Source organism: Opisthorchis viverrini (genome assembly GCF_000715545.1).
Source record: "Opisthorchis viverrini unplaced genomic scaffold opera_v5_81, whole genome shotgun sequence".
NCBI lineage: Eukaryota > Metazoa > Platyhelminthes > Trematoda > Opisthorchiida > Opisthorchiidae > Opisthorchis > Opisthorchis viverrini.
The window spans coordinates 925,001-940,514 of record NW_008751736.1 but is presented as its reverse complement, the minus strand read 5'-3'; the positions used below and the strand labels follow the sequence as shown (position 1 = coordinate 940,514).

At 43.9% G+C, this 15,514-nt stretch overlaps 1 protein-coding gene across 1 annotated transcript; it reads left to right on the top strand.

The window, feature by feature from the left end:
- Nucleotides 1-299: 299 nt before the first annotated feature.
- Nucleotides 300-11,138, top strand: T265_04703 (hypothetical protein; the record flags this gene model as incomplete). Its single annotated transcript, XM_009169507.1, has 2 exons — nt 300-992; nt 10,480-11,138. The coding sequence occupies 2 exons, from the start codon at nt 300-302 to the stop codon at nt 10,987-10,989; spliced, it is 1,203 nt and encodes a 400-aa protein (XP_009167771.1).
- Between the last annotated feature and the right edge of the window lie 4,376 nt (nt 11,139-15,514).

Sequence of the window (15,514 nt, the reverse complement as noted above, 5' to 3'; positions counted from 1 at the left end):
TTGTCTCGGGCTATTGACAAATATTGTTTTCTCTTGACCAATTCTTTAAAATCACAAAAATCTCTGGCTCGATGAACACCCCGAAACCAATGGCATCTCCGTCCTCAAGGGAGATAGCAAACTGCATGTGATTTCTGACGGAGCACCAGTATTCTTGATCATTCACAAAGTGTCCTGCTGAGCATGTGTAAGTGCAGATTTTGATTGGTCTACTACAACGAAGAAGATAAACTGATCAGATGCGAGCAGATACATATCAAGAATCAAGAAAAAATGCAATCTTTGATTTTCACATCAGCATGCAGACTAAACTGGTGATGACGTTATCGGAAGTATCCACGAGGAGAAGGATACGAATAATTTTATGTGGTTTATTGATTGTTAGCACTATTCTTTGGATATTTCTTTGGGGAGCATATAAAACAAATCTGAGGTTCGTCCAGGTCATTCACCCAGAGCTCCAATCGGGACAAATTGAGAACGCGACCGATTGTGCGCAACTGACACAAGCAGTTGCTGGTGAATATTTTCGGACGTCCGAAGAGGAACGATCATTTCCTATCGCTTTCGCCTTATCGACCTACTCATCTTTTGAACGATTGGCTCGGGTGTTACGACTCATCTTCCGCGAGCACAACATATATTGTATTCACGTGGACAAGAAGGCAGACATTTCGCTGAAAGAGAAAGTAAAACATTTGGCCCAATGTTACGGCCCTAGTGTCTTTGTGATACCTGATGAAATCAGCGTGGATGTCGCCCGGAGCTATTTTACCGTCCTGCAGAGCGTTTTGCTATGCGCACAACAGTTTCTTGATCAGAAAACAGTAGAATGGAAATATATGCTCAATCTTAATGAAAAAGAGCTGCCGTTGCGCACAAACTGGGAGATGGTTCGCGCACTCAAACGTGTGAACGGATCAAATATTGTAGAAGGAGTCAACGGGCCACCGGTCTGGGATCGGATACCATCGGGGAAACTTAGCTTTCAGGTCGGTTTAACCCACATTGATTTTACCAGAACAAAAGTTTGTTGACAGTGTTTTGGGAAGATTTTGGTTCTCTCAGATTTAGATTTCATCCCGTAAGTAAAGCTCACCTTCGAGGAGAGGCCGATAAGCTATGCACAGCTATTTCATTCGTTTTGTTAATTATCGGAAGTGCGCTTCTCACACATTTTGAACCCGTGACTTTTTGGCCAGCACTTAAAGGTTCGGCCACACACTGTTGAACAGCCGTGTGAGTAGCTGACGCTTAGATGGTTAAGTGACAACTTTATTGCCGGAAGGTTGTGAGGTTGTGAATCTCCATTGCAATTTCGTGGGATGTACACTGTTGGTGATCACTACGAAACAGTGGTCCAGTGCTTCTCAGTTTTTTAGCATAGGTTGGCTTCAATGACAGTAGAAAATATCCACTGATTAATATTTTATATTTCCCTAATTCTGGATTCGCTTACTCAGACTAGTTGAGTGACTCTGAAATGATCCTCTAAGTCACAAAACCTGAAATTCATTTACGAGGAGGTCCTACAGATCGATGGCCGTAGGTGGGAAAATATCGCGCTCCGAAGTTGCGCGTACCATGGTCCCCCCCCACACACACACACACAAACGTAAAACCTCTGAATGCAGGCTACAAGATTGTTTGTCCAATCTCATATAGCTGAGGGGGCCGTCTGTAACGGTCGTCTTCCTGTGACCTCATAATTGTGTCATTTCAGGGCTTTAGCCCATTACTTGAAATAAAGTTATAATTTGGACTTTAATCTTCTCCTTTAGAAGATGTACATCCTGAGACGGTCCTTTATCAAACTAAGCGTAATCCGACAAACATCGTCGATCACATTCAACTTGGTACACTTTCTTGGAATGGGTGGTGTAATTAATTAATCAGCTAATCAACTAATGAATGAAATAATCAACTAATCAACCAATTAATTAACAAATCAACTAATGGGTTAATTAATCAGCTGATCAACCGGTTGATTAATTAATCAACTACTCAACTAAATAATTAATTAATCAACTAATCAACTAATTGATTAATTAGTTAAATTATAAAATTTTGTTTCACTTCACTTTATATCAAGCAGGTAGGAAATTCATTTGGGTGCTCTGTTAGAGAAAGTGTGACAGACCACTCTGATGCTTATCCAGTTTTCTTACCAATATATGGTTCTGAAACTATCTCAGTGGGACAGTAAATGTCAAAGATGATAAATCTTGGACAACAACCTGATTACCACTGTTTCCGAGGCGTCGAAAAGTGAATCCTTATTCGCTCTTTGTTATTGCACCCTCACCATACATTAGGAACGGTTTTCTAGGCATTACAGTACACTTCAACACTACTTATACAGTTGATAAAAATTCTTTCTAAATGAAATATCAAACGACGTTCGTCCGGCAATTTCATTTGAGTTACAATGAAAGCAGAGGATAGCCTGAATCGTGATCGAATCTCCCAAGTCAATCACTTGGTATTCAAGTGCGAATCAAAAGTGACAGAGACTTATTTGAGGTGCAGAAGGGCGAATGAGCTTTCCAGAAGTCGGATGTGGTGATCACAAACCTCTGCGAAATCATACAGAGGTTGAGGAAGGCATCAATTTAGCTCGACTCAAGGTTGGGCAATTTGATTGCCTCCACATTCGAACAATCGTTTGTGTGTGTGTGTGCCTAATCCGGCAACCAAACCGAGCGATTCAAGTATGAATCTCTGATCGTTAAAAATGAAAGCTTTTGAAAGGTCGTACCAGTTTCATAAACAGCAGGTCAACATGGACGATTTCGTTCGACGTTCACACGACCACTTCTGAATTTTCTTCAAATTTGAACTAACAAATATTTCATCACCTAACCTGATGGAGTTTACGTTCGGTATTTGAATTCATTCCAGGCTTCATACGAAACTATTGTTCGCAAATAAAAAACACCGTATCGTTTTAGTCATCAATTTCCTTATAATATCTCTGATGCGAATAGGTTCCCAGATAGCTCGTAGTGTAATTTTTTTGTCTATTTGGAGTTTTCGATCTGTCACTCCAGCTGCCATTGTCAAAACTCTTCATATTGAATGGTAAATTGACCGGCTATTCCTCTTGTCTAGAAAATACTTTCCTGATGGGTGCACATATGTTTTACACAATTACAATGGTATCCAATAAGCTATTGATCTGGTATGAATGTCTATCTGCTGAACTTCTAACCCCTGATGAAAAGTCGGGTCGTTCGATTTGAATAGTGATTGATTACCTTTGGGATCATCGAAAATTATTTTCGATGGCGATTGCGAAATACTCATAACGACTAGATTTTCTCGACCGTTTCAAGCACATCTGCAAGTCCAAACGAGGCCGACAGGTCTCCTTTGGCTGAACATTTTGTGGTCTTGTCACAGTTCACCGGAACCATCCGGTTGTTAGAGACAACCAGGCATGATCGTTGGCCTTGAGCTGCACAGTTTCCTCAGTGTATAGTTGTTAACTCTGATGTATCGAGTGAGTCATATTCATGCGCTACTCAAGTCCGTTAATTCACCGACCAATTAGTCAATCCTTGTGTAAGGTTTGTTCGTACTCGAACTTCAACAGTATTCTCGTCACCGCACTTTTGTGCGATAAAGTGTACTTTGTTTTCCACGTACATGACGTCACTTTCTGTTTAGATTTGGTTCCGCTACTAGATGAATATGGTTGGCAGTAGAGCACGTCATAAGAAACCAGGTTTCAGCAGACTGATTCACAAGACTGATTCTTCTGAAATTTTGTCAGCAAGTTTTGAGGCATCAAAACAAGTTTTGTTCGATACATGCACGCTCCAAGCGACAGAATCAGCAGTTTCCTGTGGCGACAGGTTGACTCTGCACAGGATTTCTCCATCTCACTTTCAGAGATTCAAAATGTCTCTTGTTGGTGGTTTATGAGTTGTTTGTGTTTACAAAGGCGCTTTCATCTCTGAAGGACGTGGGGGCCACCTAGTCCATAAAAATAATCAGTTTAGATGCCCCATTTTCACTCAAGTGGTTCAAACAGTGCCACCGTCCGGCATTATCTGTATCTAGGGTGAAATCGTATAATAATTTTCACCACTGCAGGACCTGAATAAGGAATGTAAACCTGTTGTGATGCTCAGGAACGATACGAAACTTAAAGACGTAGCTTTAAGGACGAATCTACAACCTAGTAAGCCTGTCCGCATTTACTTATCACAAACGTCCATCGGGTACTTGATGTCGGTGCGGTGAGCATCACTTTGTCACATTATTTGAGTCCAGAATACATAGTTACATTTTCGGATATAAAGAGACAAATGGTTTGACGAAATGCCGTCCAAAGTAGATAAAAGTAACGTTTGCGGAACTCTCAGTCTGAAGTGCAGCTCTCCAAGTGCGTTTGGAAACAACTACCCCGAGTCTCAGCCACTGTGGTTGTGTGATAACCCCGCGATATTCAGTGATTTTGTTCTACTCCAACTGTGTGAAGGTCTTACACACTACAACCATCTGTGTAATGAAACGCGAAAGTTTCGGTCAATCCACACACGTTGCTCAAGATGTATCAGAATATGAGTTGCGATTTCGCAGATAGGTCAAACGTGAGTTCCTTGAGTTTCGTAATTTGCGCACTGAGGATATTCACCATTTTACGCGTTGCGAGACTTCTCTTATAAGTATTAAAAAGGTCGACGACAGTTAACAAGTTCAGATGAGCTGAATAGAGCACTGGAAATGGGTCAGGATACTTTAGCCTTAAAGTTTACGGGCGGATTATAAACCTAGCGTCTTTCAGGGTGTGTCCAGTTAGACAGTGGAAACAGTAGACTGAATCACCTGGAACCCATAGATTTATAAGCCCTGGACACAGTGGGCCACTTCTCTTATAAGTATTAAAAAGGTCGACGACAGTTAACAAGTTCAGATGAGCTGAATAGAGCACTGGAAATGGGTCAGGATACTTTGCATAGGATATATTCCAAAAGGTATTTGTAATGCACTACTCATAAGGTTGCTGAACATCTTTCGACAGATTACAACCGGTTTTGCCCTTTTTGGTGCAGTTCCCGAGTTTCCCTCAACTTTATGTTCTATTTGAAACAAAATTGCACGTAATTAGCGAAATGCACTCATTTTGGAAGGAAGATATTTTCCAATTGAGTGGTGATTGAGGACTACTCACACATTGGGTTCAGCATGACTACAGTAGGTCACCTCTAGGAGTAAACCTGAATCTGAGCTTTCCGGGCAACAGTTGAACCGACATACGTGGATGACGTAGTCATTTTATGCCCCACCGCTGAGGAACATTTCGATTAGGTGAGCATTCATTCCGATTGTACGTTTTTCCTTCATCAGTAGGAAAGTACGAGTAGAATGTCAAATCGGACGCTTTCTACTTATCGCTTCTTTCATCAAACAGCACGATTAAGAAGAATAAGGCTTCTATCTGTTCGTCTATCTCTAAAGCAGTTTTGGTGCCTAGCTGCCATGCCACCCGAAGGAAGCACGAGGGCTGGGATACTGCCAGGTTGCTCAAACCTAGACAGGCACAGGTCAGGTTCGAACCATGGACCCTCCGGTCAGTAAGTTTGCGTCCTAACCAGTTGAGACATCTCGCCCCCTGAGCTTAATAGACTGATGCGTATTCGTTATCCTGCAGCATTCCACACGCCTGTGTCGCAAAGTCTGTTCTTGAAATCAGCATCTTTCTGACTGCTTTACTGTGCCTAACTGTGACCAACCTCCCGTTACTTGTTTCTTGTCACAATTCCACGGCTACTTTATGAATCTTCCCCGTTTTACCCTTACATGAATCCCTCTACTGTTCTGCTGACGCTCGGATGTTGGGAACAAAAGTCTGACAACGGGGTAACACTGTTCTTGAGCTATTTCGAAAGGAATTAAACGACAGTCCGTATGTATGTCTGCATTCTGCAGTTCGCATTCGGCCGCCTTGTTGATCAGCTGACTAGACCCCTCTGTCGGGCGTAGTTACCACTAACACATGATTTGGTGATACACGACCAACTTCCTCTCTAATTTAGACTATTGCTTCTTGACCACTGGGCGGTCCTTCCTATCTTAGGGGTCACACAAGGGACTCACGAATGTCACTTAGACCACTGGAAGAAGTATGGCAAATCAGCCACGAATTCCAGGTTTGTAAACGTGATAGACAGCCTACTTCGCAGCGCAACCAATCCGGTAAGCGGAAGGCCGTGATCGAATACGTCCTCGGGTATGTCTTCTTGTCCATGCTAGATGTTCTCGGACAAATCCTCCCTCATGTGTGTTTAGAGTTCTTCCCCTCTTGTAAAAGTGGGATGTGGAAGTATAAGTGAACTTAATGTGTGTGATCTAGTTGTGACCTTTCGTCGAATGGAGCGCAGACTGTACCTTCAAACAAACTTTGGCGTTATTATTTTGAGCTCGCCGATGCGATTCATCGACCGAATAGCGTGGGTGAGTAGCGACTACATTCAAGAAAATGAGCAGTAGGTTTCAACTCCATCGTCAGTAAGTTGTGTGCCTTGATATCGACCGGTGTTACGTATCACAAAGTCGTTCTGCGAATGGTCCTGATTTTCAGTATTCTCAGACCCTTTCAACCTGGAAATCTCATCTTCTAGTACGTTACTGTTCATCGGCCCCCCCCACCCGATGTTTACTATTCTCAACGAGTGAACAACTTTTTGCACAACCCAATTTTGTCTCGTAGTTAAATTTGGGCGAAATTTTTCAGTATTTATGGAAAAATAGAATGAGCTTTGTTTTGTTCTTTGAGAAAATGAGGCTATCTTTAGTGCATGACAAAGGACGGGATTCCTAGAGGACTTTCAATTTCCGCTTAACGTTTTCGAAATGTAGGTGATGGGAGCTTGGTGGTTTTGTTGGGCTAACTTACCGGAATTTTTGTGTATGATGGAAAGATGGATAATCTAGCTGCGGACTGCCAGAGTTTTTCGTTCACAAAATATTTCTTGGGAATTGGTGTTAATCCAAAAGTGGAACGTGGATTCATGCAGGTTATGTCACTATTGAGGCCAGTCAAATTTTGAACATGATTAAAGGCGTCCGTACTGTAGTATCGTGGGTGGCCGTCTATGGGTTACGCCTGCACTGAGTCCACCAGACTACGCGATAGGGAGAAGAGAGATAACTGGGGACACGGCTGTATTGTCAGGACAAAACATACAGAGCTTCTGCGTAAATATGTGGGATGACTGATTGGCCAAATGTGGTCGTTCACTTGTCCGTTCCGTACACCTAATGGTGGTGTTCCGGTTGTGAACAGTCTCAGGCTCACTATGCGGGTCGTGTGTTGCTAAGCCGTGTTTGGTGAGAATCTCCAACTCACCTACTTCCCGGACGTGTTGCAGCGATGGTGATCTTGGGGATACGTCACTCTCTGCGCATGTGCTTTTTCTTCTGTCTGGGCGCTTCCTGACACGTACAGAGGAAGAATAATGCTCCAAGTGGAGCGAAACCAGTCGCGGGGTGTCGAGGAGAATTCAGCAACCTTATGAGTAGTGTATCAAGTGAAATAAACCGTTCTCAGACCTAGTTACGTCATAAACCAACTAGGCTCTTCCAAGCACCAAACCTCCCATAGAACCCTGACTTTACAAAAGGCTCATGAACTGATTCTTTCAGTTCCTAAATAGAATCCAGTTCTACGCCAGACACAGCTGAGTATTCAATCAGATCACAATGACTTGCAAACCCGGCAGTCGGGGAGAAATGAACGAACCTAGAATTGCTGGGAACTTCAGTTTTTCTGGTTGATTTGTTTCGTAGGTCCTCGGAAGACCCTCGTCAGTAGAACCATCGCAAATCACGACACCTGACTGATATCCGGAGAGGAGAAAAACTCGGAACAGTACGTTTCTAGCAAAACTTCAGTTAGCCACCCACCAGCCCCATCCGGAATGGTGGCGCTTGACAGAAACATAGCTGTTAATATAAATCCCCTTCAGCTTCAGAAGCGCCCGGTGTATATCCCTACTCAAAAGTCATCTCAATGCTTATCCGAGTCACCTTCTATCTTCTCGGTGTAAAGACGATCGTGAATTCTCCAATCATTGCCTGACTAACTTTTGTGTTCACTCAGGAGGAAGAGACTGTTCTGAAAGATACGATTCATTTCCCGTTATCTCAAGGCAGCACGCGGAACGTTGATTCGTGGGCATAAACAGGGATTGTGACCGCATAGATGCTGCATCGACACAATCTTCAAGCCACGTCAGGCATTAGAGCGGTGCCGTATGTGTTGACCTCAAGGGTGACCCTAAGGTTGAGTTCAGCTCTGTCGATAGATCAGTGCTTCTAACCATCCTTGCTCAGCCGAGCATGACTCTAGGAGTTTGCGACCATAACTCACCCTTACATTCCAAATTTGTGAGGATATAGGGGTCACCAGAAAAGCTTCCCTACGAGAGGCGGTACCCTGAAAAACGTCAAACGTTGTCATTGATGAAACAGTTTGGTGAACGCTGGTTGGTCCCTGGCCTTCGGTTTGCTGTCATGCACATCGTCTTCAACTCTGACGACAAACCCGGAGTGGAGGTACCGCTGAGTAGACTGATCATCGAGTCAAAAAGGTGAATCTTTGGGTCACAAGCATAGTTGTGTCAGGCAACACTAAAAGCTGAATTTTTGCATGAGTGCGATGCATGGAGCCTGTGGGCAAACAAAGCGAGGCGCTTTGAGGTTTTTAAACACTGAGGTCACTGGTGTTGAATGGCTTCAAGGAATTCGTAACAAGGCTAACAAAAAGCGCGAAACATCCGGAATCGTCAAACACGCCAGCTTATTAGTCTGTTTCGCATTTAAGTCATCGTTAACCGATGCGTTTTTCGTTCTCCAAGCTGCCAGGTTGGCAACGTGCAACTCAACAGAGGGGTCTGAATAATACAACGAGGAGTTTGCGGGCCGCGTATCAGGATAGCCTCCCAGTGAACCTGTCGCGCTTAGCTCTGGGCGTTCAAAGATATCACTGTATCACTCTGCCAGGTTGCAACGTGCAACTCAACAGAGGGGTCTGAATAATACAACGAGGATTTTGCGGGCCGCGTATCAGGATAGCCTCCCAGTGAACCTGTCGCGCTTAGCTCTGGGCGTTCAAAGATATCACTGTATCACTGGCGTTCACCCCGCGATTTTCTTTCCAGAATGTCTTTGGGAGCGTTTGTGGTAAGCTAGCGCCAAGTCCCTTTTCCGTCCATTTCGTTTTTTGCTTCAGAAACAACATCGATTTAGCTCTCGTACACCCTACGCTATTTCCAACGAACCGAACGACAACAGAGGCTCAGACCAGAATGGCTGAGAAGGAACTGCTGAGACATGTACTTCTCAAAACACGGCGTACCGGGAGGATCTGGCGTTTCATTACTTCAAAATGGATTCGATTGGACACTGTGCTTTACTTAATTTTCTGACTTGTTACACAAACGACACCTCGGTAAAGTCCCAAACAGTCTGTTGGACGAGCACATGGATGGCACCTCATCTCTCGCCCTGAAAGGACGAAGCCTGGTCCTCATTTGTTGCACTGGTTAGGGCCCCAGTCTTCCAGTTCGGCTTCAAGAGTTCAGGAGGTGACCGTTTGAAATAAAACGCGGTAGGTGATGATACTGGGAGGTGGCCGTTTCCCCTGACTAGCAGATTTTTCCTCCAAAAACGTGGTGTGAACTGGTTTTTCTCCCCCCGTTTTCACATCTGGCACTATATGGCGGACATTTCGTGCCAGGCCGGTGCACCAGCCTTGCAGATGGTGCTCAGTATTCGCACTGCGGAATCGAACTTTTGAAAACTATGACGTGTCCTCGATGGACTAAAGCAATCGGTCAATTGAGTTCAGAGGACCAGTCCAAACTTTTGAGCCCCATTTGGGCATTTCGGGGTCTCATGGGTTCTGAGAAATTATTCCACCAGACTTTTCCGCCAGAGGTATGATTGCTCCAGTGGACAATGAAATTTAGTGTGCTTCAAAAAATGAACGTAGATTAGGATGGTCTTTGGTTTGAGCACGTACGCAATAAAATGCAACATTTTGGTGTAAAAGGTTTCACTTTACTTGCTAAGAGCATTGTGCGACTAATGGGCGTTCTTGCAGATGATTTCGGCGCCTTGAAGGTCACTGAGGGTTGCGGTTCAGTTGCCACACTTCAACCGTTGACAGTTCGTTTTTCTCAAATGATCTGATACTGCGAAAATGATTTCTCGTGAGTGGAAAATCCGCTTGCGGCAGAATAGCCGTAAGACTTTCGTAAGTATCGCTGGCTTCCATTGGCTGTCTTTCAGTGCATTTAAACAAATTTTCCTGTGTGAAAGACACTAGAAAAGGCGTTGTTTTTCAAGTGTAGGATACAAGTTCACTTGGCTATTCTAGTGTCAATCACTGTAGAGCAATCAGTCCCCATTGTGCCACACACATATTCGACTAAAATAATTTACTCACTGTCACACTTTTTTTCACAGGTTGAATGGATAAAGGGTAGCGTGTTGGTGGCACTCCGCCGAGATTTCGTCAAGTTTATGCTTACGGATCCCAAATCTCTGGAGATTCTGAGTGTAATGGAAGCTGAAAAACACTTGGGCAAAGTCCCAGAGGAGACCTTCTTCTCTACACTGGCCTACAACCCCCAGTTGGGGGCTCCCGGAGCATGCCTACTCATTCGTCCTCCCAACGCTTCCGACCCGCGCTCCTGGTTTCTCACACGCTACGTGGACTGGGATATATACCATTGCCCCAGCAATTATATTATCCACGGCATTTGCATACTCGGCTGGAATGACTTGCCGATTCTGGTCAAACAACCTCATTTAATGGCCAATAAATTCTATCCCGATTTCCAACCAGAAGCCTACGACTTTATGGAAAATTGGTACATATACAAAGTTCTGTTGGAACAAACGCATCAACATCTGGATCCTAGTTTCGATGAAACCATCTACGCTAAACTGTACTGCTCAGAGAATCATATTTGACTGGTTGGGTCTGGTGACCGGACAGTTTGGTTATAATTTTCTATAGGTTACTTTCTCAAATTTTCATATTAATCTCTCATTTTCGAAGGTTTGTACCGCAGGTTCGCCCTGTGCCATGCCCTTCTATTTTCATCCATTATCCGTTTTCCATTTGTCGATGAGAATACATGACAACCTTTCGTCATCTCATGGTCTTCCAAATGTTTGAGTGTAGGTATTATCAGTTACCATTGTTCTCTTGTTCCGTGCACCAAGCGTATGCCAGAGCGATGCGTCACTCTAAGAGTGAAACGACAGCCTAGCGCATCTCTGTGACCGATCGATGAACGCATCTCTTTCAGAAGTAATTTGAAATATCCGCTACCTTTCGCCCGTACTGTACGGAACGCCAAGATCAATTTACTGCATCAGAGGGTACCTAGTTTGCCTAAACGCCGATGGCGGACTTCACGACGAGATGGTTGCGGATGTGTGCTGTCCCATTCAAGACACAAATTCGCTGGCTTCTACATAAGTTTTTCAGCATTTGAAATGCCTCTGGCATAAAGATGGAGAAATTTGAGCTTCCTCAGTTGCACTCCACTACTACTCCTGTGTCATCTAGTCAGTTTGAATTCGAAAAGAGGGCCACTCTCATACAAAAACCTCCAGTGGAAATCAGGAGTTACAAATTCAGATAAGCGCCAAGTCTGAAGGTAGGGATTCTAACCTATAAACAGACGCAGACACCGTATTTTGGTTCACCCAGCACACCCGACTTTGGTCTGCCACCTGTCCAAGACAAAATAGACCAATCTGAAGCGTGATTAGTCTTCATATGATGCCACACAAGCGCGGTTGATACATCAACTCTTTTATCTACAGGTTCGCAATTCAGAGAGGAAAACAATCTTGAAAAAATTGAACAGAACTGATTGGCCTCTCAGCAGTGCCCTTTTCGCAACTTGCTCTTCATTTTTTGTTGGATATCCGTATTTCTTGTGAGCATTTCAGGAACAAACCCCTCAGATGCCCCTTGTGGATGTAAAAACCGTTCGCTGAATAGCAACACTGCGAGTAGTCTATTATTTCTATTCAGGGTGTCGCAATATCTTGAATATCGTACCAGCTGAAACTTGAGACGGCCCGGTGCAGCATATTCAGTTGTTCAGAAACACCATAAACGAGAGATTTGGTTGGGTTCCAGGTGAGTCTCTCGCAAAACCAAACTTGTTTGCAATTCGCTCGCTAATTTCGTGCAATTGGGGTTCAAGCAGAAAATAAGGTTGACGTAAACTTGGAGACTGTGCCCACCTGATGAGTCCCAAGAAGAGTGAAACTGCTCGTGGGCTGGTGAAGGGTTTTTAGCAACCTTGTAAGTACGCTTGAGTCTAATTCCATTTGGACAGCGAAGCTAAACTTTAACCACTTAATTCAATGATTTACAAGAATGCAACACGAATCGATGCAATCGGTACGATAATTTCTCCCAACGAAGCGCTAGGATGCGCCAGTCCTTCTTCTCGGACACTTCGAACCATCTAGAGATCGATTTTTGTTCTACAGATGTGAGTATAGCACGTAAGTATATCTTGACGTATCTCATCGGTCGGAATACACCAAATCAGATTTGAGATGCCCGCGTTCATTTAGATCGATGGTCGTTGGTTTGTCCGCTGAACCATGCAGCGGTCATCCGCGCTGCCAACATTCAATTCCAGGGCCTACCTCTCTGGCAAACAGCATCCAAAAGTGTATGTCAAAGGGAGAAGAATGTCGCTTAAACGTTGAACAGACAGTAGAAACATCAACCGACTTATTTTTGTAATGCACTACTCATCAGGTTGCTAAAAACTCCTCGACAGTCCACGACAGATTTCGCCCTTTATGGGGCTCATCAGGTGGGCGTAGTCCCCGAGTTTCCATCAAACTTAGGTTTTACTTGAAACCAAATAGCACGAAATTAGCGAACTACACTCAGCTGCAAACTAATTTGTTTTGTCGAGAGACTCACCTGGAACCCAGTTGAATCTCTCGGTTTTCATGTTTTCAGGCAACTGAATGTGCTGCGCCAGGCCGCCTCATGTTTAAGTCGTTACGATATTCGATTGTACTACTCATAAGTTTGCTGAAAACCCCTCGACAGCCCACGACAGATTTCGCCCTTCTTGGGGCTCATCAGGTAGGCGTAGTCCCCGAGTTTCCGTCAACCTTATGTTCTACCTGGAAGCATCAAAACCAAGGGATTCAGCTGGATTCCAGGTGAGTCTCTCGAAAAACCAAATTCGTTTGCAAATGAGTGTGTTAGTGAGTCAATTTACTTCACGTAGTCTGTCCATCTCGATTTTGGGCGAAATCGCCGAAAACTCCAACCATGTGTCACATATTTGGTTAAACAGAACAATAATATTTCTTCATCGTCACCTAAAGATAGCCCAATAATCGTCTGTTATAATTTTCTGCAACTATTCCTACAACTCTATGAAACAACCGTAGATTTCCTCCTCGAAAACTCTTCGACTAACTACGAGGGATTTCACCATTCCTGTCCGGGTTCATCAGATAGGCACAACCCCCGTGTTCTCTATCCGTCAGCTTTATGCTTCTATTGAAATGAAATCTCATAGAATCCGTGAGTTGAATGCCCTCATATGCACACCGATTTGGCACTCAAAGGAGACTCAACTGAATCGCAGCCGAATCTCTCTTTTACGACTAAATTTTTTGAACCAAGATGTTTCATTTTTCAGTTGCTACGATAATTTTTTTCCGTAGTACTTTTTCTTGAATCAAACTGCTCACTAAGCTGTTGAGTAGTTTTTGACAGCCCACGATCAGTTTCTGCCTTCCTACTTCTTTCAACTTGAATTTCTAAATTTAGTTACCTCTATTTGCGTACTGATAAAACAAAAGTCTGAATCTAGGAAGATCTTCAGTCTGTGTACCATCTGGTCTACTCAACTCGCATGGACAACACAAACTAATCAAACCAGATGTGTTCTCTGGAAAGTAGAAGAGTAAATTAGTGAATCTCGGAAAAAAATATAGTCGTGGCGAGACTGATCTTGTGCAAGGAAGTGAAACATGATAACTCTTGGTGGCGTGACTCAGACAATGTGTTTTACAGCCTGCTGCATTCGCAGATCAATGTGTAGAACCGGGCCAACAAGTCGTTTCAACCAGTTCAAACAAGGTTCTGTTGCTGAGCCGTAAATATTACAAAAAAGTGAAGTGTTCCATGCTTCGAGATAGATTTGTTGACATAAAATCGATTCCCTTGTTGTAACATCCAATGAACCGATAAAGTTTTGCAGACCTGTTTGTCACATTCGCTCCTCTCTCGCTAATTGCAGTAAAACCAGGTGATTGACTGGGTGATTGACAAGGTGGTGAAATGTGGAAGAACTTTCCGATGGGACTTCGATAGTCCACAGTAATTCTCGGAGCTAAGCTTTCATAAATCTCTCGTCGGAGGCTATTGAAGAGAAGTGTGCCCACAACCGTATCAATATCTAGTCTGTCGTTTTTAGCATGGTTGCCCGAGACAATCAGGAGCTCATCAACTGACGATTTTCAGTAACTTTGATAGTTGTGACGTTTGATGTTCGTATCAAAGCAATTGGTTGCGGCTCATTCTGTTAGAATAGCAGTTACTTGGTAGTGATTGAGTACAAACGTAGCATCCGAGGGTTTTGCTGGACTGGCTTCATCTGATTGTAAAGACTTACAAAGCTTCCCAGATTCCCCCAGTTCGAGTTTGGCAAGACCGTAGTTTGCATTAGTGGGTGCAAGAAATACTGAGAGACGAGGCCTGCGGTAGTAAAAAAGCTCAGTTTCGGTCTACTTCCTGACCATCGGTCTGTGCTCACGGCATCGTTCGTATTTTAAAATCAGACCCTGAAATAATCCAACAGAAAATAAAATCGGTTTCAGTCGTCTAAAATATCTTCACACCTCTTGTATTCGGAAAACGTACTCGCCAAACAGGGACTGTTCTAGCTAATGAGGTACGGATGTGACATATGTAATAACGTAGCTCGTGGCACTCCAGTACTACCAGCGTCCTATATACCAGACTCAACGTCGACAGCATCAAGCAGAATTCCGGCCATGTAAGTCTTGTTCATATCTTCGAATTTCATCAGGAACCCGAGCAGCGCCACACATCATTCAGAACTGGAGTTCACCAACAGCTGGAGGAACTGGGATACAATTGTGGCGCGTCCTGTCTCAACATTTCTGAGTTTGAGATGATCTGTCCAAAAGCCGTTCCGCAGCTGATGTGATTCAACAAGGCTATTCCATTTTTGGGATTTTGCGGGATAGGCATTTTGTTCATAGTCACACAACTCGTGTTTGAACTGCCATCCTCCTGTTCTGGCGTAATTACTCCGGTAAGTCCACACCGAAGGGAAGAACTGGACTCGAGTTTCACTCTTATTAGATCTCATCAGCAGCGCACATCCAATGGCCATGCCGGGATTTGAACCCCGGACATCTAACATGCGAGGCGTGCGTGTCACCGATTAGTTTTTTCCCGCTGTCT